Source organism: Hippoglossus stenolepis, chromosome 1 (assembly GCF_022539355.2).
Source record: "Hippoglossus stenolepis isolate QCI-W04-F060 chromosome 1, HSTE1.2, whole genome shotgun sequence".
Lineage (NCBI taxonomy): Eukaryota > Metazoa > Chordata > Actinopteri > Pleuronectiformes > Pleuronectidae > Hippoglossus > Hippoglossus stenolepis.
The window spans coordinates 12,682,315-12,708,692 of NC_061483.1; the positions used below are offsets into that span (position 1 = coordinate 12,682,315).

At 40.0% G+C, this 26,378-nt stretch overlaps 3 protein-coding genes and 1 long non-coding RNA gene across 7 annotated transcripts in view; 2 read left to right on the plus strand and 2 right to left on the minus strand.

Moving 5' to 3' along the window:
• The first annotated feature begins 148 nt into the window (after nucleotides 1-148).
• On the plus strand, nucleotides 149-6,024 carry LOC118109448 (cleavage and polyadenylation specificity factor subunit 7). The gene is made up of 10 exons (XM_035156570.1): nucleotides 149-658; nucleotides 1,561-1,761; nucleotides 2,175-2,278; nucleotides 2,395-2,540; nucleotides 2,644-2,818; nucleotides 2,941-3,105; nucleotides 3,398-3,501; nucleotides 4,617-4,761; nucleotides 4,892-5,124; nucleotides 5,691-6,024. Exons 1-9 carry the CDS (start codon nucleotides 578-580, stop codon nucleotides 5,118-5,120), a joined length of 1,350 nt encoding a protein of 449 aa, XP_035012461.1. The 5' UTR covers nucleotides 149-577; the 3' UTR covers nucleotides 5,121-5,124; nucleotides 5,691-6,024.
• Nucleotides 6,025-6,305: 281 nt separating this feature from the next.
• polr2l (RNA polymerase II, I and III subunit L) lies at nucleotides 6,306-7,658 on the minus strand. Its single transcript, XM_035156555.2, has 3 exons — nucleotides 7,508-7,658; nucleotides 6,947-7,051; nucleotides 6,306-6,562 (listed from the first exon to the last, which is right to left on the minus strand). The coding sequence occupies exons 2-3, from the start codon at nucleotides 7,039-7,041 to the stop codon at nucleotides 6,454-6,456; spliced, it is 204 nt and encodes a 67-aa protein (XP_035012446.1). The 5' UTR covers nucleotides 7,042-7,051; nucleotides 7,508-7,658; the 3' UTR covers nucleotides 6,306-6,453.
• A 1,129-nt stretch (nucleotides 7,659-8,787) lies between these two features.
• LOC118109454 lies at nucleotides 8,788-12,840 on the minus strand. The gene is made up of 2 exons (XR_004696819.2): nucleotides 11,530-12,840; nucleotides 8,788-10,786 (listed from the first exon to the last, which is right to left on the minus strand). It is a non-coding gene; the product is annotated as an uncharacterized LOC118109454 (long non-coding RNA).
• A 1,116-nt stretch (nucleotides 12,841-13,956) lies between these two features.
• dagla (diacylglycerol lipase, alpha) overlaps nucleotides 13,957-26,378 on the plus strand; it is a 40,022-nt gene continuing 27,600 nt past the window's right edge. For 2 of the 4 annotated variants that reach the window (XM_035158239.2, XM_035158247.2), the window contains exon 1: nucleotides 13,957-14,892. The gene's annotated coding sequence lies outside the window, so the exon portion shown is untranslated. The remainder of the gene's footprint in view (nucleotides 14,893-26,378) is intronic. The other 2 variants (XM_035158256.2, XM_047340393.1) reach the window with 1 other exon arrangement.

Consider the following 26,378-nt stretch of genomic DNA (forward strand, 5'->3'; position numbering starts at 1 on the left):
TGTTATTTTGTATAACAGTTTATTTCTTGGGTTGTATAATTTCATTTAGTAATTAATAAAATAATAAAAGTCCATCTAAACGTCATTAATCGAAGGACTTGACAAAGCGGAACTAAATGAAGATGGTTGTTGTCAGCCGGATCAAACGCCCTGACACACCCCGGCGTTCAGAGTAGCAACATTAGCACTAGCCGAGGAAGGAGCGAACACATACTAGCCAGATAGCCCTCGTGGGTGAACTCACACATGAAATACTGTGGTTTTACTTTCAAAGGTTTCATTAAACATTATGTATTAACTTGTGTTCGATTTTCGTATTCTCGGCTGGTCATATCTAGTAGTTTTTTTTTTTATAATTTCATGTTTTGTGGGCTCGAGCGGAACATTAGCTAACGGTAGAAACCAGGCGAAACGTTAGCAGTTAATTCCTGAACCCCGGCGGTTCACCTGTTGTCCGCATGCACTCATATTGATTTGCAGTAGAGAGTTCATGTTGCGATCATTTAGAAAGTTATAAAACACTGCTGCTGTAGAACTCGCTGCAGAGCCTTCGGTTGGATCGTTCTAGGCCCACGGGATGGCTGCTCCTGCGGCTGCAGCCGGACCAAGCTCCTCCAGGCGGACGGACGTGTACAGTAATATGCATCAAAACAAAGAGGTGAGACCGATGTTTACATGTGCTCGTCGCAGCAGAACGGACGGATGAATTCAAATGCATCCCTTCACCAGACGCCTGTGTGAACTGTCTTGCAGAGAAGGATACGATGCATCTATGTTGCAACAGTGGGCACAGATAGAAAGTGTTTAAAAATCATAACAAAACTACAGTTCATGTCTCCCATTGCAATATCACCACAGCCCGTCCTGTTTAAAGTTGTGCTGCCTTACACTCAGTTGCCAGTTTATAAGAAACACTAAGCTAAAAACTAATGCTGTCTAAAGCGGCGACCTCTTTCATTGGGGTTATCAAGATGAGTTCTGGTTGCGTCATTGTGAATGTGGAGGCTTCAATTCATTGTGCGATAGAACTGCATAATGCTTTAACTTTTTTATCTTGATGCTATTTCCGGCCATATCGCCCATCCTTGTCTTCATAGAAACTGATAATAACCTTTCACGAGGGATTTATTGCAGAGCAATTAGATTCAACTACACTAGTTTTTAACAAGTGTTCCCAGACTAACAGCGTGGTGTTACATTGTATAGTTGTGTTTCAGCCTTTAAGGCCATAGAGTTAGCTCTGATGAGAGCATTGTTACTTCTATTAATTTGGATAACATATCTGTGGTCCCTGTCATTAACATACTATCTAAAATAGAAAATACACTATATCTACTGCATAATGTCAGTATTCCTTTTCTTTGACTTTATTTTCTGCCAAAATTTCTGTGGAAGTCCCAGAAAATATAGGAATTATCCCGTAAGTCCACACTTCTTTCAGCTGAGACCTAGGATTTGTTTTTCTTCTGGTTGCAGTTTGCTTATCAGTGCTCTGCACATTGAGATACACTGCATGACAGCATGTAAGTTGACTTTGTCATTACTTTCTCTCCCGCACAGGATTTGGACAGAATTGCTGAAGCAAATGAACTCTATGATGCTGTCTTGACTGGCTCAGTGGATCAGTACCAGAGCGTCAATAAAAGTCTTGCATCCGAGGAGAATTCAGCTAAAGAGGAGGCACATTTAACAGATGGACAAACACAGAAAGGAGGGAATTCAGAGAAGAGACTGTCATTATATTTTGGAAATTTCCCCTGGGTGAGTAACACTACTGTTGGTTACATGTTTATGGTATTGTACCATGTTTGTTGTTTTGTCCACATGGGCTTGCAGAACATTGTCGACATGAAACAGACCATGGACTTAAAATAAGTAGCAGTAAGATGCAAATATGAAAATATAAACTTGACAAATGGCAATAAAGTTTATGTCAAGCTCAAGTAATCATCAATAAACAGAATGACAAATGATAAGGCGTGTGCATCACCTCAGTACAATAAAATTCTCATTAATTTATGGATAAAGTGATGTTTTTTTACTTGCTGTTACTACAGCTTAGATTTTGCCTAAGCTCAGTACACGAGGACTCTTTTCCTTTAAATCAGCAAAATTTCTGTTTCTGCAACAAATTTACTCTCTGTCTTCCTCATTTTCTCTTCCCCTACTTGCAGTGGACATCTGACAAGGACATCACAGGACTGGCCCAAACCTTGGGTGTGAGGGACATCAAAGAGATCAAATTTGCCGAGAACAGAATTAATGGCCAGTCAAGAGGGTGAGCTTTTAAAAATCAAGTGTGTGTGTATATATATTTATGTGTGTGTGTATATAAAATAAAGATTTTCCATGGTGTTGCCATTCATGTGTTGTTTCTTCTACTCTGTAATGCAGCTACGCGGAGGTGGTGGTGACCTCAGAAGAGTCATTCAAAATATTGTTGGAAAAAATACCCCAATGTAAACTGAATGGAGACAAGCTTGACTGTCGCTTTGCCACTCGACAGAACCTCACCGTGTTTGAGGACATAGCAAATAAACGTAAGAGCGCCGCAATCTGAAGTAAATACTTGGGAGCTTACACTTTATTGCAAAATGCTACAGAGTCTGTCATCTTTGACATCTAACAATATGTTCTCAACAGGTATGCCCCTTCGCGTGAATTCCAAAGATTCCAAGGATGATGCTTCAGAAAAGATTCCTTCATTATTATCACAGGAGCCCATCCCTCCCCCTATACCTCCACTTTTTCCACAACATTCGCATCCACACGTGTTTCCCTCATTACCCAGTCCTTTCCTCGGTCACCCTCACCCACCCCCTCATCATCACCCACATCCTCACCAACATCCTCCCCCTCACCAACATCCTCCCCCTCACCAACATCCTCCCCCTCATCAACATCCCCCCATCCTCATCCTCATCCTCACCCTCATCCTCACTTCCCACATATGCTTCCAAACGTCCCACCACCCATGCCACCCCCTTTATTCCCTCCTCATCCACCCCACATTCATAGCCAACCACCTCCTAGTCTACATATAAATCCAGCTTTCTTCCCCCCGGGACCAGACGGGCACAGCAGCAAAGCTTACAGCCAACAAAAGTGAGAAAGCAAATACTGTTTTTAATGTTAAGCTTTTACTAACTGTTCATTCAAATTAAAAGTTTAACACTATTGTTGTGGAAAGTGGATTGTTAAAGCAGCAAAAGACCAGGATCCAGAGACAAATACAAGAGAATATGTGCATATAATAAAACACAAAGTATAATACAGCAAATTAAGATACAGATTGTGATAGAATTTCTGAAAATACTTAATTATTTTTGTGATGACTTGTTTGTGGTGAAATAATTATGTTAGTCAGTATGAAAACAATCTGTTCATTTTTTTCCAGACACACACCTAAAAGTACAGATGGAGATTTTGAGGAGCTGATGAACAGAAATAGAGCCGTTGCCAGCAGTGCCATCTCCAAGGCTGTGTCTGGAGCAACAGCTGGTAAGTACAGCAGCCGATTCTGTTAAGTGGATGACGGAACACAGAACTTAATAAGCCATGCTGGGAAAGGACTGGTCCTTACTTATGACTGGCTGCCATATGGAGAAAAAATACCAAAATAAGAAGCTGTTTAGGTTTTATGCTCAGTCCCACTGAGATACATGAATGTAGCATAATATGCAAATCACCCCATTTCACAACAGGAATTATAGTAGTTAGTTGATGAATAGTGATGGTTTTCACCAGATATAGAACATGAATGGGTTAATTCATAGAGCTGGCAATCAGAGCTTCATGTGCTTGTTTATTTGTGCTTGTTTCTATACTTTTCAGTAAACTCCAGGTACATGCCTTTTATTCTTGGTGGTTCCATCGGGCCAATGTTCTGTTAAGACCTGCCTGAGGAGATGTAGCAGTGATGATTTCACATGAACCACAGAGCTCAGTGTTTTCTCAGTAACATCAAATGCTGTGTAAAAATGCCTTTCTTTGGCCTGTGCTTTGACACACTTGTCAAACAGAGTGTTCCACAGAGTGGCTTGGACGACATTTAGATTTGTAAATTCTATAAAGACATTGAAATGCTGATCAAAATAAACTATCATGACTAACTGGTAAATGCAAATGAGGAATTCCTGTGGAAAATATGAAGTTCAAATAGTAGCGGAATTTGATATACATTTCTGGATGTTGGTGTCAGAGGAAATGGTTTTCATCTATTTCAGACTGTTACTTCATTGCTGGGTGTGTTCATGTCGGACCATCAGCAATATTTACTTGCAGAAATTGTCTGATGCAAACTCAATGATTTTCGCTGTTAACAGTGTATGTTACTCAGCATATGATAGTTGTCTGATTGGAGTGAAACTTATTTAATTGTCAACATTTTGCTGGAATAAGGTGACTCACAACCAACTGATATTAATTTCCAATCTTTTTGTAGCCTAAGTCCAGATGGAAGTGGGTGCTTGAATTTTCTTTTTGGCATAACTGCACTTACATGTGCAGGTAAATGTCATCGAAGTTTTAATTACAATAAACCAAGCAGCTTTGGATCGCTTAACTACTTAAAAGTAAATGTCTCTAATATCCAATCTTTTTTATTGCTGATGCAGGAGACCTGCGGGTAGCGATGGAGACTCTGTTAACTGCCATTGCCATCATTAAGCAGTCCAGAGTGTACGGAGATGAACGCTGTCAAGCCCTGGTCACCTCACTCAAAGACTGTCTAGTCTCTATCCAGGGCAACTATGGCTACAGGTTTGTTTAATTATGTGTCTAGAGGCTCAGACGCGATGCATTTTGTTGCTTATATAGAAGCTGAGGATGGATCTTCACATCATAAGCTTTCTTACAAGTTCAGATCACACCAACACACATTTCTGTGCAGGAGCAGCAGTCGTTCTGGGGACAAAGGAAGAGACCGCGAACGGGGTCGTGACAGGGAGCGAGACCGTGATAGAGTACGGGACCAAGAAGATTCCTCTGGCTGGGAAGCTGCCGGAATGTCTCGGAGACACAGAGAACGTTCCTGGAGTGGAGAGAAAGACAAGGAGCGCTCGCGGGAACGGGAAAGGCACAGAGATCATAGAGACCGAGACAGAGATCGATACCGCTGACGTGGTAAACTTCTCTCTATTTTATATATTTACTTAATTTGCACTCATCTTTCATCCATTAGAGCCTTTCATTTTTCTATTCTTTGTATTTTTTTGTCTGAGAGTAGTGATCTCTGGGTTTATTGTTAAAGTTTTTAGCTGTATGGTATAAACCTGTGGTTCTTAGTGCTTTCAACAAGCCCAAAACCTTTTTGACAGATTAGTTTATGAAGTCATGTAGTTACTTTTGTGCAACATTCGTACTCTGCAATTAACTTTAAGTCTGCAAGCTATTACATCACCAGATTCTTAATGCATCATCATCACAACATTTTCCATCTTCTCATGTGTCAATGAAGAGGCCTACCATGGATGTAACTCCATACCATAAGTAATTATTGTGGAGTATTTAAGACTGATCTGTGTAAAAAGCATATTAGTCAATGCGAAGTTTATTAGTTACGCATGAACACCCCGGGTTGTTTTCTGTAGTTAAATTAATCACTAATACTGTAGATCTAAGGATTACTACCACACATCTCATTTGATTTTCTTGTTGATTTAAAGTTTGTTTGTCTCTTCTCTTCCCAGACATGTCATGAAGCAGAGCGAAGACAGGACTTTTTGTTTCTGCATCAAGCTGTATAAATTTCTGGACTTAGAGGACTCTAAGGTGAGACTGAAGATTAATCTCCAAGAAGTTATGTACTTTTTGTGTTCTTCAGTCATCTGTACAGACTAGAAATTTTTCTTGTTTTAAGAACAAATGTGATAGGTTTAGGGTTATGTAGATTTGTTGCTGGGACATCAGTCCAACACTTGCATGCATTAAATCACTGTAATAAGTTATGTAATATACAGTTAACATTTTCATCTTTCTTTTGTAATAAATCTGCAAATTAAAGAACATTTCCTGAAAATATAATTTTTGCGCTTTATTTCTGCAGGCATTTATGTAATATATTTTCTTACTGAAGACCACAAATGTAATCCAATTCATATGTAATTTGTATGTTCTCATGCCATTAAAATGGTATTTGAACTTGAAGCAGCACCTAAGTGACTATTTCCTAGCTATTGATCGAGAGTGCACTGCAAAACAATGTTTGATTTATCAAATTTTCCACATTTCTGGTAATGGGTGAGAACAACAATAGTAGTTGAAAGACTGTTGTAAATGAATAAGTCAGTAATGAAGGTAACAAGGTCATTTGATAGCTTTATTTAGAAAAACAAATTAACATTTCAAAAGTCTTCACTGTGATCTTCTGTCAGACAAAAACATAATAACATGACTCTGTCCATGTCACAGCCCCACAAAGTCCCTGCAGTTCTTGGAGGTAGCCAGTAGCAATCACTTCTCCAGTGGAGCATAATTCAATAACTTCTCAATAAGATCCACGTGAGAAAGGAGCATCCTCCGACAGCAGTATCTCTTCAGGCCCAGGGCATCAAGGGCATCACTTAAAAAGGGAGAGAGGAGGTAAAGTCGGTCCTAATGCACGGCACACAGAGCACTGAATGAATAAGTAAAGGACATGGACATTACTGCAGACAATAGTGAGGACAACTCTGCCTAAATGGCCTCCGGTAACTGCCATGATTCATTCCATCATTGCATCTCGTCTTTTATTGTACACAGCACATAACCTGGGAGTTGGCTAAAAGGATTTTGATGTGTAGTGCATTTCTATTTGACTTTTTTTGAATATGTTGACCCAGCTGCTCTGACAGACTCAAACAAATGATCTTGGATTTGATTTGACAATTCAAAAGAGGTCAGGAACTTGATGTAGTAATCTTGAGGTGTGTGGTGCACTGACAGAAACCAGCAGGTATTAACTCACCCCTCAGTGTACTCTGCTTGGAGTAGGCCGAGGTATGCCTCCCACTTATTACCCACGATCTTCCCGCATGTGAAGCAGCGGATAGGGATGATCATTGTCAGACACCTGGAGACAGACAGATCCCGACGTTAGCATCATCAGTTAAAATGAATAATGTCACACGATAGAGAAGCAACTACCTGACGATTATCGATTCATGCAACCATTTTGTTTTCATATGCGTTGGGAACACATGACTTTCTTTAAGTCGTCTGAAAACATGAATGGTTTAGAAGTAGAGACCAATCAAAACGGGTAACTGCAGGGTTTCACTGGATTGTTGGGACGATAATTTGCATCGATTGGTTCGTGCTTTCGTTGAAAATCTTACAGAAAACAGAAATATTCTACAGTTCATGATTGAAGCTCTGCCACAGAATGTAGCCACGAGATTAGCTTGCTAGCACAACAACTAAGGCTAACATTAGCCGCTAGTGACATGCTAACACGAGTTGACATATTGTTGGTTATTTACCGGTCAAAACACAAAGTCTAACAACATGTCGGGTTGTGTGAACTCACCGTCACCAGTCAGGTTCACTGAAAGCTTAAATAATAAGTTATAGAGCGAGAAACAAGCTACGAGGAAGCGATGGCGGCTTCTCTCCACACTGTGCTCCTGCTGCTACCACAATGACTTCCGGCGCCAATCCTTCAAAATAAAGGCATAACTTCCACAACTAACCGCTCATGACACAGCCTTCCCCCATTGATGCAGTAGATGAGATGGATTGAGTATAACACAATACATTACAGCAGTACAACACACCTCAAACCCTCTACTCAAAATGTATTTATGTCAGTTTAAACCCAAACTGGCTATATTTACAAACATTACAACCCCTTTTGAGTTTGACTTCATCAGTTTTAGTTGGGTGTACCTGATAAAATGGCAACTGAGAGTAAATTTGGCTGTAATATTATTATACAAAAGCTGCACATGTGTTGTAACTCTATCAAAGCTACAGATGCCGGTTCTGCTCTTATGTGCAATGCTCGATTTACTTACTGTGGCTGACTAGACAACAGACCTGTAACAGTGTTTGCAGTGCAGACTGTGCATGCCAGAGTTTTGTTGTACTTGTTTGGCCTATGTCCTAAGGATTTGTGCGTGTGTGTATATGTGTGTACTTTTGAAGACCTCAGCAAACTCCCAGTATGATTTATTTCCACAGCTTCCACCTATATACGGAACAAATCAGCCAATTCATTTGTAAAGCCCATATCCAGAAATCACAATTTGTCTCATAGACGGGATAGGATTAAAGAAATATACTGACTGCTGCAAGATATTTTACTGTTGAACCAAAAATGTTGTTGTTGAACATAACTAAATAGTATAAGAGTATAAGTGTTGTTTTATTGTGTTTTTATGTAATTATGTTGTTTCAGCATTCATGAACATGCAAGTTTTCATTTGACAGTGGATGATTATGATTATTATGCATATTTCTCTATCTGTTGTAAAATGCAAAGTCTGTGTCACCAAAGAAAGCCTGGAGTTTTGAAGATTGCTCTTTCTTGTTCATGTAAAGCTTATGGGACATCCTACATTAAATTTTAAATATTGTCATTTAGCAGCAGTAAATTGAGCTCTGTATTCTAATATGTGAAATGTAGATTTGATAAACCACAGAATACATAGATTGTAGTAGCTTTAAGATTAAGATATAGAGTATATCATTATTATTATATTTTATGACACTGTAAATGAATTTATAATAACTCAAATGAATGACTGAATGACAACCAGATAACTTAAAATAAAGACAACACTTGTTATTGAAGAAACACTCACTTGGGCTGGTTCACTGCCTTTAATAAAGTTTGGATTACAGCCTCCTTCTTTTTTTACATTAGCGGTTTGGGGGCAGAGGGGGGAGTGTGCAAAAGGAAAATATTAGAAATATATCAAAAATATACCATAACCATCATTACCATCATCATCATCAACAAGATTACCATCATTACCATCAGCAGCATCATACATCATAATCACCTACAATATTATACATCATCATTGAACTTGCTACAGCACAGGTGCTAAATGATGAGTCCTATCTGAATTATTGCATTTATACGCTGTTGAATTTATGAAAATAGGGTTTTTCCTTTTTTTTGTACACTGTATTGTACACTGGTGAAGTTTGTTTCGGTGTGGGCATACTATCTTTTGGATGTGTCTGGGGTGTTGACTGTGGTGAATGTGGTATGTTTGTATAATATATGTGGTTCCCTTACAACTAAAATCAGGTAATGATATGTGCTAGAATTGTCTTGTAACTATTACATGTGAGTGGACAATAGTGTTTACAGATGTGCAGGCAAGTGGACGCAGTAGGGAAACTGTGACTGCTTGATATTTTCTTTTGAGTAGACTATACAACAGTAGTTCATCTACACTTCTCTGACATTATTAAAGATGTAGGATACGTTCATCCCATGAAAGTTGTACCTTGGTATTAATGAGGTTTTGAAATCAGGATTATTTTCCTAAAGCCACACAAGGGGAGAACAGTGAAAACAGAAACAACTCCCATGTTGGCAGCAGGTTTAAAACCTGATACCTCAACACGAATGGCTGCTACAGCTAAGTAACTACTGTGAGATGGTAACAGATTGAACCAGCACAACTGTGGCTATTGTGTAAGACATAAAAGGTTATTGATTTCAGACATTACAGTAAACTCAAACTGTTTCTTCTTATTCTACAGCAAGACTAACTCCACCATTCGTTTGTGTCACACACTGTACTTGTTATATATATCCAACAACTCCCTATATCCACTTCTTATACCACTGCATGCTTATATATGAATGTTATTTCTTTAAATTGCAGTGGGCCATTCTCTATTTGACATTTTTTGGGAATATGCAGGAACACTGTCTTTCTCCAAGTATTCTGAAGAAAGAGTTAGGCACTGATTTAGCCTCAATATGTGCAAATCATCACAATGGATATTCTCAGTTGTTTTCAGGGTTGTTTTTTCTCTCTGTCTCTCCTCGAACAACTCTGTTGGTCAGAATTAATATCTACAAGTTTCAACAGTTTTTCATAATCTTTTAGCAAAGTAAACCAAGCTAATTTCCTGTGCAAGAATGTTCAAATATTGCACGATTATATCAATATTTGTCCAAACAGGATAAAACAAGATAAAGCAGTTGCATAAGCTACCTGTAGAGAGTTTTAGTTCTTAAGCTCAGTACAGTGTGATTTTTATTCTTAAGAAATTAATAATTACAGTTCAGATGCAGATTTGAGGCATGCGTATGCTATAACAAACTATGCTCCATATACAGCCTTGATCAAACTGGAATTGTTCGATTCACTACGATTGAAAGCAGGCCAAGAAAGGAAAAAAAATGTAATTTGCACAGTGGCTCCCCATCCCCCATATGTACCACGTAGTCTGTGAACCATCAACAACACTAATTTCTCCTTGTCAGTAGCAGCACTCCCAGCAAGATGGCTCCTGCAGCAATGACGGCACCACCAATGAGAAAGGGTTTCAGGTGTTCCAGAGTGTCTGTGCAGGAGGCCGCACCCTCATCACCTGCTGCTGCGGCGTCAGCCTCTGGTTCTCCATCCTGAGCAGGAGGAAGCTCAGGCTCAGGCTCAGGGGCTGCAGGTGCAGGTGCAGGGTCAGCCTTGCGGGCTGGTGCCGGCTCCTTCTTCTCAGCTTTAGATGCTGCCTTGGGCGCTGGAGCTCCGGACTTGGCCTTGGCTTCCATGGACTTGGGGACAAAGGTGGGGTCTGGTCTGAAGTAGTCTTTATATAAGGTCAGCTCTGTGCTGCTTCACTGAGGAAAAACAGCAAACAGACACAACCAGATTATCCTTCTAAATTAAGCTCAGGCATCATGTTATCTGCTCCATTGGGTGTAAAGACACTGACATGTGAGAGAGCCCTGAATATCTGTGTATTCACTGTACAGCAGTGAAGCCTTCATGTGGCAGTTGGGCCTTAAATGTGACCTTGGAAAAAGATGACATTGATGGGAACATTCCGACGCTCAGAAGGACAGGGAATTGTTTATTTTGGTCACAGCTGCTGTGACATAATCTTCGCCTGAATACTTAATGTAACAGCAGCTTCCTGTGTAAGCATTACACGAGACAATCTTTTAGTTTTGTAATAGAGCAATGGAGAGTGGTGCTGTCACTGCAGAGCCAATTCACAGTCTCGGAATGAATCTCTATTTCTGTGACCTAGACAAGAATCTAATCCAGATGCAGTAACAGAAAGAGTGAATCTCTTCCCTGTGTTGATCTGTGCTCTCCCACTTCAAAAGTGCATGAGTCATATGAGCTAAAAATGGAGCACAAGATGGAGGAGAGAAATAAGGACAACAGTGACTGCGATGTAGGAAATCAGTGAACATGCAAATTAGGAAGAAATAAAGGGGAATACATACTTCTAAAATCCAATGAACACATCATTGCAGTTTGCACTGTACAGTATGCAGGTTGGACACATCTTTGCAAAAATGTTTCCTTTAAATCCTGCAGTGATGTGATGAGAGGAAATATGGAGATTACATACCTCTCCAACAGCTTCTGTAGAGATCACAAGAATAACAGATGGCGACGGAACCACCAGAGTCTGGGAGTCAGGATGTCCTTAATATAAGAAAATGAGAGAACGCAGAGAGATGGAGGACACTGAAAGTAGGAGGGAGGAGAGGGAGAGGGAGAGGAGGAGAGACTGGGATGTACCATCTGGTCCTAAAAATAGGGGTAGCCTATCCTTTGAGTACATCCTGGGTTTTGGAATCTTTTTAAGACATTCTTTATCCAGTTTTTATGGCTGTATACCAGTTATTAAGAAGCAGAGCCTTGTGTTTGATTGTCTCTACATTTATCAGATACAATACACATAAGATCTTGTTTAAGTGTTTTTGAAAATTTAAATGTGTCCTGCTTTGGCTCAAGCATATTTGATATCAAGATAAACAATTGCTCAGGGTAAAGTGCTGACTGTCACATTTGTTATGTTTGAGGCTGTTTTTCTCCACCTTGTTCTGTCCATCAGAATCTATGGATTCTTTTCAAAGGGAAAGTGTTGGAGCACAGAGCCAACACAGCAAATATCATACATTATACACACAGTAGGTAACCAGACTGCTTAGTGCAAAGACTAATTCTGAGTCAGTAATTTACTCGTGTAATTTCATTACAAGATCTTGAGTATACATTTACTGTGGGTAACCACATTAGTTTCTCTCTCGCACCATCAATCCATTAATTTTCTTTACCTGCTCATCCTGTGGAGGCAGGACCCTGTTCAGTATGAACAAGAGCTCTGTTTAATATTCCTGGAAAAAACATCTCAGAGGGACATTAACACTGATTGACAGATGGCACTCTCACAGACTGAGACAGTATAGAGATCACAAATGCAATAATAATACAGACAGATCATTATGACATTATTAGTGACCGTTGATATGAGGGTAGGTGATCAAATGAATCATGTTGCTTTCGTCTCTGTTAAGAGAATTTATCTTGCATTAGGTTTGCCCCAGTCTGGGTTAATATGGAGAAATGTTACTTTTCAAATAATCAGAACGATGTCTGTTTTCAAGATTCTAAATTAATCTTATTATCCACTCAGACTATGTACAAATTACATTGCATGTAGATCATGAATGTAATTTAGAATCCTATTGGTTGTCAATGTAGGTATAAAAACAAAAAGTTTAAAAAAAGATAGTGGTTATTTGTTTATAATATAAATAGATAAATACGGTGTCAACACACATGAGAAATATTGCACAAATTGGATCAAATTGCCTATATCAATAAACATGTTTGTTGTATTGTGGATCGTGTTGACTTCTCAATTCAGTTGTCATTGCTGCTCCCTTCATTTCTATAAGACATTTTCTTATGTACAAATACTTTAAATATTGACACTTTTCCATTATGTTACAAACTGTCTCTTCTAATCATTGTTGTAAATACTGTTATTTTGCTGATGTTCTTAGTTACATGCGGAATCTATTGCACTTCTGTCCGTCCTGGGAGAGGGATCCCTCACATGTGGCTCTCTCTGAGGTTTCTACATTCCCCTCCTGTTAATAGGGTTCTTTTGGTAGTTTGTCTTTACTCTTGTTGAGGGTTAAGGACAGAGGATTTCGCACCTTGTTAAGACCTATGAGACAAATTATGATTTGTGAATAGGGATTAAACAAATAAAATGTGATTTATTGATTTGATTGATTACAGCCTTTATTTCCTCAAACACTATTTAATGTACAAAATAAAACCTGTTGCAATTGACACACACTATTCCAGGCTGCTGTGGGTTTATTTTCGGACCTGGGGCCCTGAGGTCAGCAGTGTTGACAGCCGGCTGTGGGAAAGTGATCATGTTTTTTATTCCTCATTCATTCCGTCTCTTCAGTAGCGTAGTGGCTGCTCGTGCTTGTTCTGCTGCTGCTGACAGAACAAGATACTACACGTTTTTCCATGTGTGGATTTTCTGACGTGACACCGATCCACGCCCAGTATACGTCCAGCCAAAGAGAAGCGCTGTGTCAAGATAGTGATCGGAGATGTGTGAACCTGTCAAATGCGTCCCGGGTTTCACGTAAAAGACGCTGTCAAATCATGTCAGATATTAATTAACCGGAAATCAAACATGAAGCCCATTTTCATTTCGTGCCAATTGGATATGTTGTATTGATGCAATGTGCAGAAACTGGTGTTTTCAGCGAAATAAATCAATTCACAGCAATGGTCGAGGACTGGAGATGTAGTGACGCATTCATTCAGTAAATGTAGCTCTCAAACAATAATATGATTTGCGTCTGTTACGCATAATCTTGTCAATATTACGTTTATTAACCTTCCTTAAAAATCCGCGTTTATTCTCCGCACAAACACGGGCGTGTTCCGTCGCCGTGGTAACGTGCGTTCCTTTGGGGTATTCCGCTAAACTGCGCATGCGCGGTCCACCACTCGGATCATCACGTCACATTACCGCCTTTAAATAAAAAATGAAGCTGCATTCAGCGACATGCAACCCTCCGTGATAATGTAATGATAATGTGATGGCCGAGCAGAGAGCGTGTCAGCCCCACGCAGCTCCCCGGGGTCTCTGCGGCTGAGTGGACAAAGGGGAGCGGCAGCCTCTCGACAAACGCTGCGCTCTCTGACCGTGATTCCTTGATATTCACAAACCACCGGTGGCGCCCTTTTCTCCGCAGGACCCTCGGTCCTCCGTGAGCAACCCACCCGCCCGTCAGGTGTACGTAAACAATACGGGTTTGACGCTGCCAAACGCGGAAGGGTAACATCCACCTCGTTCGTGTTTTTTTTCCCCCCTGTGGGAGAAATGTCCGCGGGGAGGGGCCAGATTCCCGTGAAATGCCACCTCCGTGTAGCCGCTCTGCGCGCCGGGGTTCGGGAGTTGTCCGGCTGAGGGCTCACTCTTCAAGCCAGTGACCACCGCGAAGGAGGCTCGCCTTGTCTGGTCCGACACACCGAGGGAAACTATCATCTGTCTGCCGCGTATAGGAACCATCATGCCCGAGCGGCTCCGACGGGACGACGTGAGGCTGTCAGTGAAGCACCGCGGCTGACGACGTGTTGCAGGGAAGCGGAGAAATCGGGAGTCTCTAGCGGTTGGAAAACGACCGTGTCGTTCTCGATAACCGCTCCGCACCGGGCTCGCCTGTCACCCGGCGGACGACCGAGAAGGATACAACTGCGCCGAGTCCGTCCACACCCGCCTGTAGGAATGACGTCCGCACGGTTCTTCTGATTTCCAGCGGTGAGACATTAAATGAATCCCCCCGCCTCGACACGGACTCAGGGCTGAGGCGGGTCGGCAGTCGGAGGGATATGGGAGAGCGAGCGGAACCGATGCAGTGGGTCTTGGCGAGGCATCGTCAAAATACAGGTGAGCGGCAGAGACCGGCTGAGATTTACCGACCTGGCTGATAATTAAAAAAAAAAAATGCCTTCAGCTGTGTGCACATGCAGGGGGAGCCGAGCCGAGCCAGGACAGTGGGACCCGGCTCTTTCAGCTCGTGTTGTAGTGATGTTTCACACACATTCTCTTAGGCCACATTCTCCGTTAGCTAGGCCCGCAGGATGCCACCTTAAGCAGCTGTCCCGATTAAATGAGATTAGACACTACGCTGCTGCTGCTGCTTCTCATCGGTTTGTAGGAATCACATGTTCGGATGCTGCTGCTGCACATGTTGGCACACAGGGCTGCAGAGAGCTGGGGCTGCACTGGGGTTTCTTATTATGTCACAGGGAGTATAGACTGTGTGCAATGTCAGGAATAGTGACAGATGCACGCCACAAGTTACAAAGTGATGTTTAACTCAGTAGAAAATGATTGACCTTTGCTAATTGATCAGTCTGCTGGTCTCTTCATGACCAACGAGACCAACCACACTCATACGTACATGATCATATTTATACATTGTCCAGACTCGTGTGCTGTAAGTCAGGCAGGAGATGGAACACATCCCCCTTTCAAACAAGGACCTGGCGCAGCCACAACAGGAGGAATGTGACACCTGTTTATCACCCACGCTGGGAATATTTCCCTGATAATTTGTGCCCCCACTTGTCTCACAACTTCCAGCTGTGAACACTCTAGTGTCAAACTGCAAATGTGCAATGTTTGAGCAGAGATGGCTGCAGGTGACATTTGGAGTGATGGGATGAATAAGCACCCGAGGGCTGTGAGGAATACATGTTTTGTTTTTCTATGATGTGACACCAGGTGAGTTTGTCATGTGCAGGAAGGGCTGATGTGTTTGATACACACAGAGAAGCATTAGACAGCTTTAACAATTTGTATATTTATTTTAAATTGGATTCTACTGTGTCCTGGCTCTTGTCTTAATCATAATTATTATTATAATATTAATAATAACTCATTTCATTTCCATAGCGAATGTAACAGTGCTCAAAGAAGCCTTACATAGGTTAAAAAATACAAATAAAGGCAAATAACTGCAAATATTAAATGCATGTTATAATCGCACATTAAAAGCAGTTTTGAGAAGGTGCTTGGTCCTGAGTGGAAATGACAGGACGTACAGACAAGCCTATAATATATTACATATTAGATCAAAGTTTAAGATTACAGAATAGATATTAAATTACAGTAAGTAATCGTGTCTTGCACCTTTCAACCCAAACCCCCTCATCTGTATTTATAATCTGTAGTGGAATAAAAATTGTTAAAATTATTTAATGTGGTTTTTAAATTGTGGAAGTCATGGTGTACATCAATCATTCTTTGGCTTCTGAAAAAAAAACTGACCAGCCTCACGTTTAGTATGGACAAGTGTAAAACAACATGAAACTGGGTTTTGGTGTTAGTTATTTTTCTGTTTCTGTGGTGACTAATATGTAGGAAACATGGTCACTGTCCTGAAACCAAGTTGAATTTGTTGCAAGCAAGGACATGCACAGCTTTGCAGACCAGTGTTTACACCCGCTTCACTGGTTTCTCTCTAAGCTTCATCCCTGGTGGAAACCAAGTGCCTCCGGTGAGTTCTGGCAGATATGTTGGCTCTTTGTTTTTCCCCAGTCAGGGTGTGAGAGAGTCTCTCATACGTCACCTACTCTTGTGCCAGAAAACTGGTTTCTCTTTGCCACTGCACACTTAATCATTTATTATAATTTAGCAGGATGCAATGGCGGTGTTTGGGTCTTTACTGATTGTAAAGAAATGTCCACTGCTTTTGCATGAAGCAGCAGCAGAGAAGTATATTTTGCAGTAATGAGGGAAGATATGTAGACATTTGCTTTGTTCCAGTGTTGCTTTTGAAACTATTAAGAAATTGTTTATTTCTCACGTTTGCACATTTTACAATTTTACGGCTTCATACAGCAAATTAATATATTTTATGGAGTCTGTATGAATCAGGGATGGTTAAATGAGATCAATAATTGTAAGTATGTATAGTACAGGGTTTAATGGAACAGTTAATGCCTATAACGTGATATTTTTGTGGAATACAACACAACTGCCCTATGGTCCGAAACTATAATTTTCTAATTGTTGATCTGCCGTTAAATCCGTCTTCTGTCAAAATTTGGTGAGTTATGAAGTTTTCTTTAATTAATTTTGTCCTCTTTCTTGTCAGGCTTCATTATACGTGTCATGTGCATGTTATTGCATTAAAAAAGCCACATTTACATTGACATCTATGTACTTACATACACCCAGTATAAAAGCAATAATAAAAGTAGAAGTTATGGACTCACACTGGACATAAATTTGGCATCAAAAGACGTAGGCTTATAAAATCTGAACAGTTCACACTCCTCTTTATTGTCACGATTGCAGCTTACACGTTCTGAAGGTGCGTGCCTGTGAGAGGAGAATATTGTTTTTAGGATGTTTAAACAAAACCACGAAGACATTTGATCACATTCATTTACGTTAAAACGTAATTTCAATAATTACACATTGCTCACATCAGCAAAACTGATATGGGTTATGAGGGGAAACATATTTATTTTATCTCTAAATATTTACTTAAGATACAGAGCTAACTGTATTTTGTAAACTAATTTTGTTGTGTGCACAGAGAATATTTCAGTAAAACTGTATCGTATGAAACATGTTGATTGGAAAACAGATCATTTAACAACAGATGATTCTTTGAAGTGAGCTAAAAGTGGATTATACTCAAAGCAGTAACGTACAGTTCTTCATAACATCATTTGGAAAGATTGGAAGCAAGTTCCTGTAACATATTTGTTTTTATTTGTCAGACGGTGCTTGAAATGCAAGTTGACGAGAGATTAACTGGTAAACATGTTCAAGTTTGCAGCTGCTGACAACTGTTGGTAATATCTGACTGTGATTTATTTTGATTTATCTTCCCTGTGTCTTGTGGAGACGAAGATACCATAGCATGCATCTTCATTTTATGCATCATGAGACAGATGATCTCACACCTTTTACTCCACCAGTAAAAGGTGTGAGAGGTCTCTCTCTGACAATATCTATGTGAGAGTATTGATGAGCTGACAGTTTCTTTGCAGGGAGGTGTTTGTGTGTGTCCCCTTCTGAACACGTATGGCTAAATCAATAAGCTGCAGAACTGAAATGGTGATTCTGCATCGAAGCCATTTATAGACGACGGTTCAATACAAGTGTGAATGAAAAAGGCCAATTTAAACTACTGCTATACATTCGGCACACTGAAAACCTATGGCTGCAGTGGTGTATTGCTGCTGCAGTTATTTTCAGTATCTGACCAGATACGATCAATAGATAGGTTTGTGGGATCAAGACAGGTTTCAGAACACATATGTTACCCCCTCAACAACACAAACCAAAACATTCCTGTACGTGCACAAACACACATCTAAACTGCAGTGCACATACTATCACATCAATTGAAAGAAGAGAAAATTGAGTGGGAAGAGGTGAAAGGGATTGAGTGGGTGGCAGTGGGAGAAAAAGATGGAGAAAGAGGCAGAGGGAGAGTAGGAGTGAGTGGCACATGGCTTTCAGTCTAAAAAAAGACGAGCAACGCGAAACCAAAACCAGAATCTGGATTAGCAAGATAAGGAAGAGGAGGGGGACCGGGGAGGGCTACTGGAGAAAATGTAGGTTTCCTCTGCACCGAAAATGGTGCAGATGCACACACTCGATCTCATAAATGTCCTCTAATATGAATACTGAATGAGTGTGTGGGCAGAGGGAGAAGAGGAGAGAGCATGAGGACGGGAAAACGGAGGATGAGAAAGGCAGAGGGTGTGATGGAGAGAGGATAGGGTGAGATTCTTCAGGACGCACAGAATGCTGCTGTATAGTGTGACAGAATCGGGAGAGACAGGATCATTAGAGGCAGCAGGAGCAGAGCCAGGGATGTGACAAGTGCTGAAGAGAATCTTGATCTGAGCAGAATGTAACTGTGACCCAGGCAGAAAAAGAGAGACTGGAGCAGATGGATGTATGACGGAGAGCAGAGGAGACAGGGATTTGGGACCGAGCTGCTGTCGTGCCATCATGACAACCCAGTGTGACCTCAGCATTTTCTGTAGATTGTTTGTTCAGGATTATGCTCAACACCTCACTACGTGTCAGGCCCTCCACAGCCTCCCTTCACTGTCCCATCGGAGCAAATATTTTTCCTTTCTTGCTGATTCCTATTGATTCTGTTGCCATTACAAGAGCTACCTTCAGAGCAGTTAAGTCACTGTATACCTGAATGTGTGCCCAGCTTCCATTTAATTCAAGTTCACCAACTAGGGGTGCAATAGTTGAATAGCCCTTTAAAACAAACTTCCACAGTAATTTCTCATGACATTTTTCGTTAGCCAATCCTAAGAAAAGAAATTTAGTGTATGCCCTGTTAAGGTAGACAATATGATGGCTCCCCAAAAGTGAAGCCAAAGCGTCTTGATTGCCACCTGGTGGCTGGCTGCAGTATAGGTCATAAATTCAGCTTCCTCCATGTTAGTGGATAGGACATGTAACAAACTAAAAAGGTCAAGGAACACGTCATATTGAATTTTCTCAAAGATGGTCATTTTAGGTAGTTATTGATTGATACATACTGATGTATGTTAATATTTCCGGTAACATTGGTTTGAATTTGTTATTTGATGTTCAGGGTGAAACCATTTGATTGACAGCTGAGGTTGACCCATGATTGGTTGAGCAGGTATATCGACGGGACCTTGTCACTGCGGCTCCATCTCCTATTCGCTACTGTGCAGACTCTGGTTCCAATTAAGATGGCAGCGTTCATACTCGGAATATTTTACCCTCATTTCTGAATAGTGGGAGGAATTGCAGATGTGTTGTCCACCTTTTATATAGTCTATGTGCCCAACGCACATTCCTCCACATCACCAAAGCCACAACTGAGCATATAGACAATATGGTATTCAAGACATTGTTCCGTGAATGTACAATATAGATATTCTGAGCTATTTTGAAACATACATTTTTAATTCAACAAATAAACATGCTATGTGAATATTCACATCTCGTCGATTAGCAGAGGACACCCAGACTTGCTGCAGAAATGAAATGCTGCAGTGAATGTCAGGTCCAGGATGTTTTAAATTTGATTCAGTGTGAGCTGAAGTCTGTTCATGTTTTTTTTAGACACACCTTTTTTTACACAGATTCTCTACTCAGAATAACTCCAGTATGAATCGTGTTGAGCACAGTCAGGCTAAAGGTATTACCAGAGATGCAATCTAGCTTCTATTGATAATTAAAAGTCCAAAAGGGGTGTGTGTGTGTGTGTGTGTGTGTGTGTGTGTGTGTGTGTGTGTGTGTGTGTGTGTGTGTGTGTGTGTGTGTGTGTGTGTGTGTGTGTGTGTGTGTGTGTGTGTGTGTGTGTGTGTGTGTGTGTGTGTGTGTGTGTGTGTGTGTGTGTGTGTGTGTAAAGCAGTGACAGGTGCCCATAATTGCGTTTTCTTTGTTACTCTATGGCTGTTTACTTAGTCGCTGTCTAATCCTCTGTGCTGAAGAGACTGTACAGAGCTTTACATGTTTGTTTGTTCAAAAATAAAAATACACACTAAATTGTATCACTGTTATCAATACATTTGTTCAGTTTGGTGTATTAGACCAGTATTTATGTGTTTGAAATCTTTAAATGATCCTGACTCGTTAAAATAGTTATTAAGTTTAATATATATTTTCCTTCATGAAAACTGGACACCGTTCATGTAACGAACAGAAGTCAAGACGAGCACAGTTTGACCATGAAGACACAGCAAACTTTGTACAATGACCTTTAATCTCAAGTGATTGACACTCTATAGAATATTCTATACTGCAGAATATGGCTGGATTCACTTTGAAAGGAACCTTGTGATAAGGTTTAGCTATGAATGTTTTTCAGTCTTTTAAAAACAAGTCTTTTTTATGATATTTTAATTTAAACCGTTGACAAATGACTAAGATGCAGTAACATATTAATCAGAGGTAACAACAGGTCATTGTATTTCTCTGTGATGACAATGGGCTAGTATTTCTCCGCTGTTTGTTTTCAAACCAGTTTGTAACATGTGCTCTCATCTGTGGTTGTGTGGGGAGATGATTATTAGGCAATGTAAATATTCCTCTTGAGCTTCGTTACAATAGTAGTAGATGAAAAGGTTACACGGGGATTAAAGCGATAGAGAACAAGGCTTTAACCAAGAGGCTGTATCCTGTCTTGGCTTGATGCTGCAGATTGAGTGAGATGGAAGAGTAGGAAACTGAAAGACCTGTATACTAGATCAAACTGGTTTATATAAAACCAGGGCTACAGCAGTGAGTTCAGATGGGACTTGAGACTACTCTGTGTCTGTGGCTACCTCAGGGGTGATGTATTAATATAGTGACAGTGTTCTGCGTTCCCTTTTTAGCACTGAGATCAGGTGAGTTTGAACTTTTATTACCTTTTCAAGCAGCGAGTGCACTGCCTTGTAGAATGCTGGTTACAGCTTCCTTTCTGAAACTGTAAATGTGACCTGCAGAGACTGAGCCAGGACAAGTAAAGACCTTCAAACAGTGCCACCGCTGTTCCACAAAGTGCTGCTCACCTGTTTATTCAAAGTCTGCTGAATCTTGCCTCAGTATGCAAATGCTAAACCTGGAGAATCAGTTGTCGTTGGTGTGAAAGGGCCTGTCCCAGCCATCGCTGCAACAGAGCACTGGTAAAAATGTATTCATATTGAACATATTGCATGTCCAAATCGCACCAAATTAGTTGCTAGGTGTCTCCTTGGGCCCTTAACAATACACATGCCAAGTGTGAAGCGGATAAAATGAATGGTACTTGAGATATACGAGCTACATACAGACAGATGGTGAAAATATGTGATTGAACATAAAAACTAGATTATAGTCCATGTAGAAGATGCATCAGACAGTCTAAAAGATGCTGTGCCGCATGCCTGTGCCCTGTTTGTGTCAATAAGTCCATGTCAAAGACAAAAGCCATGATGACGGACGGGGAGCCCTGTCATTGTTGTTACATCATTGTTGTTGCATCACGTGGGTACGGGACTGTGCCTGGCACACAGAAGCACGCTGTGTGGAGCACAAAAGCATTGCTCACATGCAGGAATATGTCACAGTCTTTTCACAAAACACATGTCATTTGGATTCAGACGGCGTCACAAGCTCAGGATGAGAGAGGCAAGAGTTTGCATGAGTCATGTCGTATGCAGAAAAAAATCTCTGCAGAACCAGGGGCAGCAGCTCAGCCTTGGACTTATTAACACTATTAATGAAGCACTGTGGGACTACAGAGAGGCCACATGCTACAAATCATATTTTTTAGAGAGCAGGCTTGTTTGGTACAGAACCCAGCAAGAAAACCATCAAATAATTTTTATATTTTTATATTAAGTACAGCTAATATCACAATTTGAATATATGTCAAATCTAAATCAAATGTTTTGCCTGTTGTTCATCCCTAGAGATTTATGTGGAGTAGAGTTGTTGTAAAGGTCAGTTTCTAGACATTTAGTGTGCTCTTTTGATCTCAGGTTACAAACACTGCAGGGTGTGAGGTGTGTGCCAGCTTCAGGTGCTGGAACTGAATGTTTTATCACTTGAAGAGGTTTAAAAATACAAACTTGTTTAATATTTCACAAAAGTTACAACACTGGGAATTTTCTGTACGATTCCCTCAGCACTAATAAGGGATTAATTTGGAATACACTTTTTTTCCTCACTGCGCAATTTATAGAGGGTATCCTTTGATCCATTAGAAAAATGTGTCTCTTTGTATAGTGGAATAAAATATGTGCTCTCATTCCTTATATTATCATGAATAGCTGTGAAGCGTATGATAAATTGCTCTGCCGAGTTTATCAATGTTTTTTGGAATTCTTAAATTTGTTTTTGTGGTTTGACACTAATCAGCATTTTTTTACTTCAGGGTAAAAAAAACAACAAACAAACAAGGGACATCCTGCACTTTATTATGAAAGATCCTACAATAGATTTTACACCAGTGAGAACATGTCCATTTGCAGCATATAAAAACACAAATACAATTCGTGTGGAGCTTAAGTCTTATTACATGCGGAACAGGAATGGTCTTCATACGATGATCTATAGTAACACAGTGAGAATCATGGTATGAAGTGTATGCAGACTATGTCTTGTAAAGTGAATATATGACATCCAGTTGTTTATGTAACCAAAACTTAGCTGTATGTTTAAATGTGCTGAATCAGACCAAATTAATTTAAAATCTGTTACTGTTAATGAATTTATATCCTTCTCTATTTTCCTTCTAGTTTTTGTGAGCTACTATCAGATTTTTCAAGGTTTCATCACATTAAGCTAAAATATTCAGGTGTTGCTTCTGCTACTGATAATTATGGCTTTTTGTGTGAAGCTATGTGTGTCACAAACTGTTGACTTTTGATTTGTTCCAGTTCACAAGTAATCATGTTAAATAATGATCTTTTTAAAAACCTATTGCACAGAAAAATATGATTTAGTCTTTTCTTAATAGGATTTCGCAGCCTTTGTGTGCATTGGTCTGTTTTAGATTGAAGGAGATTGGGTATACTTGACTTTCGTCAAAGGAGCTATTTCACACTCTTAAATCTAGGGTAGGTAAGCCTGGAAAAGCTAGCAAGAGCAGGCTACACTTTGAAAATATGCAAACGATACATCCCACTCCCTCCCATTGTTCTTCCTGTCAAAACAATACCCCTAAAACACATGAATACACACTTGCAACTTGTGCGCGCAGGCAGGCAGGTCTGTTAGTGACAGATAGGCACACCATTCGGTCTGAATGAAATGATTGGTCATGTTACAGTCCTGCAACGGCCACAGACACATGCTTTTTTCTTTTTTTCAGACAGGATTATTTATTGACGGCTATCGGGACGTGAAGAAGATTTCAACAAATAAGATAAAAAAATGTTTCAGAAAAAAACGTACCAACCCTACACTAAGTTGCTCATATAATGTTGCATGTGTTTATTTTCCGAAGATATTCTAATTGTGAACATGCGTCATAGCTCAGAAAGGAGCATGATCATCTAGTGATCAAAGGGTTCCTGGTTTGATCTCCGGCTCCTCCCAGACTGTATTGAAGTGTCCTTGATGAAAACACCGAACCACTGACTGCTCCTGCGGTGTGCAAATGTCTTTATGAATGCTTGTGTTAGTGGATGAATGACAATTATCATAAAAATAAATATCTTCTTACTCACCCACAATGCAGATCACAGTCGGGATGAGCTTGAACAGTAATTTTGTCTGTAATAAGTAATCACATTTAAAAATGTTTTAATCTTTTTTTTTTGTCAATCAATAGGCTGGTGTCCACATGACAAAGATGAATGTAATGCAAATATGTTGTGCATTTTACTGTGGTGGGAAAAAAACAGTCTAAATGCATCTACTAATGTCCACAATAGAATCCCAACAGCACCACTAATAGGCTAACATCCTCAGGGTGAGAGATGGGAAAGCCCCTGAGGAGGGAACTGCTATTAGTGAGGTTGCTGCATTGAGACTTGCACTGATGGCCAGAGTCTTGTTCCATGAAATGCAGCAGAGTGGATCTTGTCAGAGGTCAGCGCTGAAGAGCTGTACACTGGACTGATTACAAGAGGAACAGGCTGGATTTCATGGATGTCACTGTGCAGCTTGATAGATTGCTGGTACTAAGATTGTTGAGCTGGTGTCCTCTACTGTGAAACTTTTATTGAATGAAAATGGCAGTTAAACTTAAAATGCCCATCAACATGAAAGGGAGATTTCGTTCTCTGTTGATAATTCCTCAGAGCTGTGCTCATCCAGGTCGTTCTCAATGGGACTTGGTTAGCACACTGATAGTTAAAGGCATTTTGAGCCCATTGATCTGCCCATCAAAAGCACTGCTTGATCTTTAATCTGCGGTTACTGGTGTTGCCTGACAGTGACCTGAAAAGAGAGAATACAACCTGAGCACAGATTGAGTAAACATAACATGGTTGTGTTAAATGAGTTATGACATTAATGACTACATGGCTCCAAAGACAACCGATAATTATTATGGCACTAGTAGCAATGCTTGTCTAAAAGCAATGTACAAAGTGCTTAATGGCTCATAATTGCTGAAATTATTAATGGATCGATCAACAGATATTTGCTCCACATCCGTTTTGAATTATTTGATTGCTGAATGCTTGAAAGCTTCCTGCAAGTGTGGATTTATTGCTTTTATCCTGCTTCATATCCAACGTATATAACATATCTTTGCACAAAGCAATCCATTTAAAAACCCAACCCTAGGGTGGTGTTTTCATGATTCACCATTAACAAGAAATCTGTTTTGAAAATAATCATTAGTAGGAACTTTATTCATGACCAAATGGAATAAACAATCTGTAAAAGGAACTAGCAAGGACCACACAGTCAAATAAATAAATTGGAAAAATCAATTTTTTAATGGTTAATCAGTCATGATGCTCTTCTTCATACAGCCGTAGTGTTGGTAATGAATGTAAGAAAGCAGTAGTTTGTAATAAATAAACATTTATAAAGTGCTTCATAATACAATCATGTTCAAAATGCACAATAAAATGAAGCAATAAAACTGAACACATTACAAAGCAAACTAAAATGTCATAACATAATTAATGGACTCACTTATAAGCAATTAAAAAATGATAGATTTAAAAGACAAGACAGTTTTACCGCCCTGATCTCCTCAGGCTGACTGCAAAGGCTCGGAAACATTTGTGTATCCATCTGAACTTTGCAACAATAGGGAACAAATGCATCCAATGATCAAATTATTATTATTATTATTATTATGATGATGAGTGGGAAGGGACATCAAGCCATAAAAGATCTGATAAATAATCTGGGGAAAAGTCTAGGGCGATTCGGAAAATAAACAAAATCTTAAAATAGTTATCAATGAATGTGCTTTATCCTAGCAAGCGATCGAGGGCCTAACTCTGACCACCAGTCTCTATAAGGATATCTAGTTTGATGGTAATGTTAGTTTGAATAGAATTGCACAAATTCCTATTCCGCAAAACAAGTAGAAAATAGATGCATTTGCTGGAAATTACGCCACCCAACCAGAATTCTTACATCACCTAAACAAACTTTACTGAGTAGATTAACACAAAGACAAGGTCATACTTACCCTCCAGTCTCATTTGATTTCTAATTGTGTCATTATATTTTCTCCATTGTCTCTGCTGGGAGTTTAAGCCTTATTGTCCCAACAGGCCTGGGGGAGAGGGCTGATAACTGTGTCCCTGCATTTAAATGATCTGCTTGATTTCACTGGCCTAATTGTTCTGACCTAAATGAGATTCGGGCAGAGTTTAGATCTTCCTTTATTTCTTTCCCCCCTCTTTCTTTTCTCCCCCCCATCTTTCCACTGTCCTCTTTAATGTTGTTTCAAACTGGATAGAGTT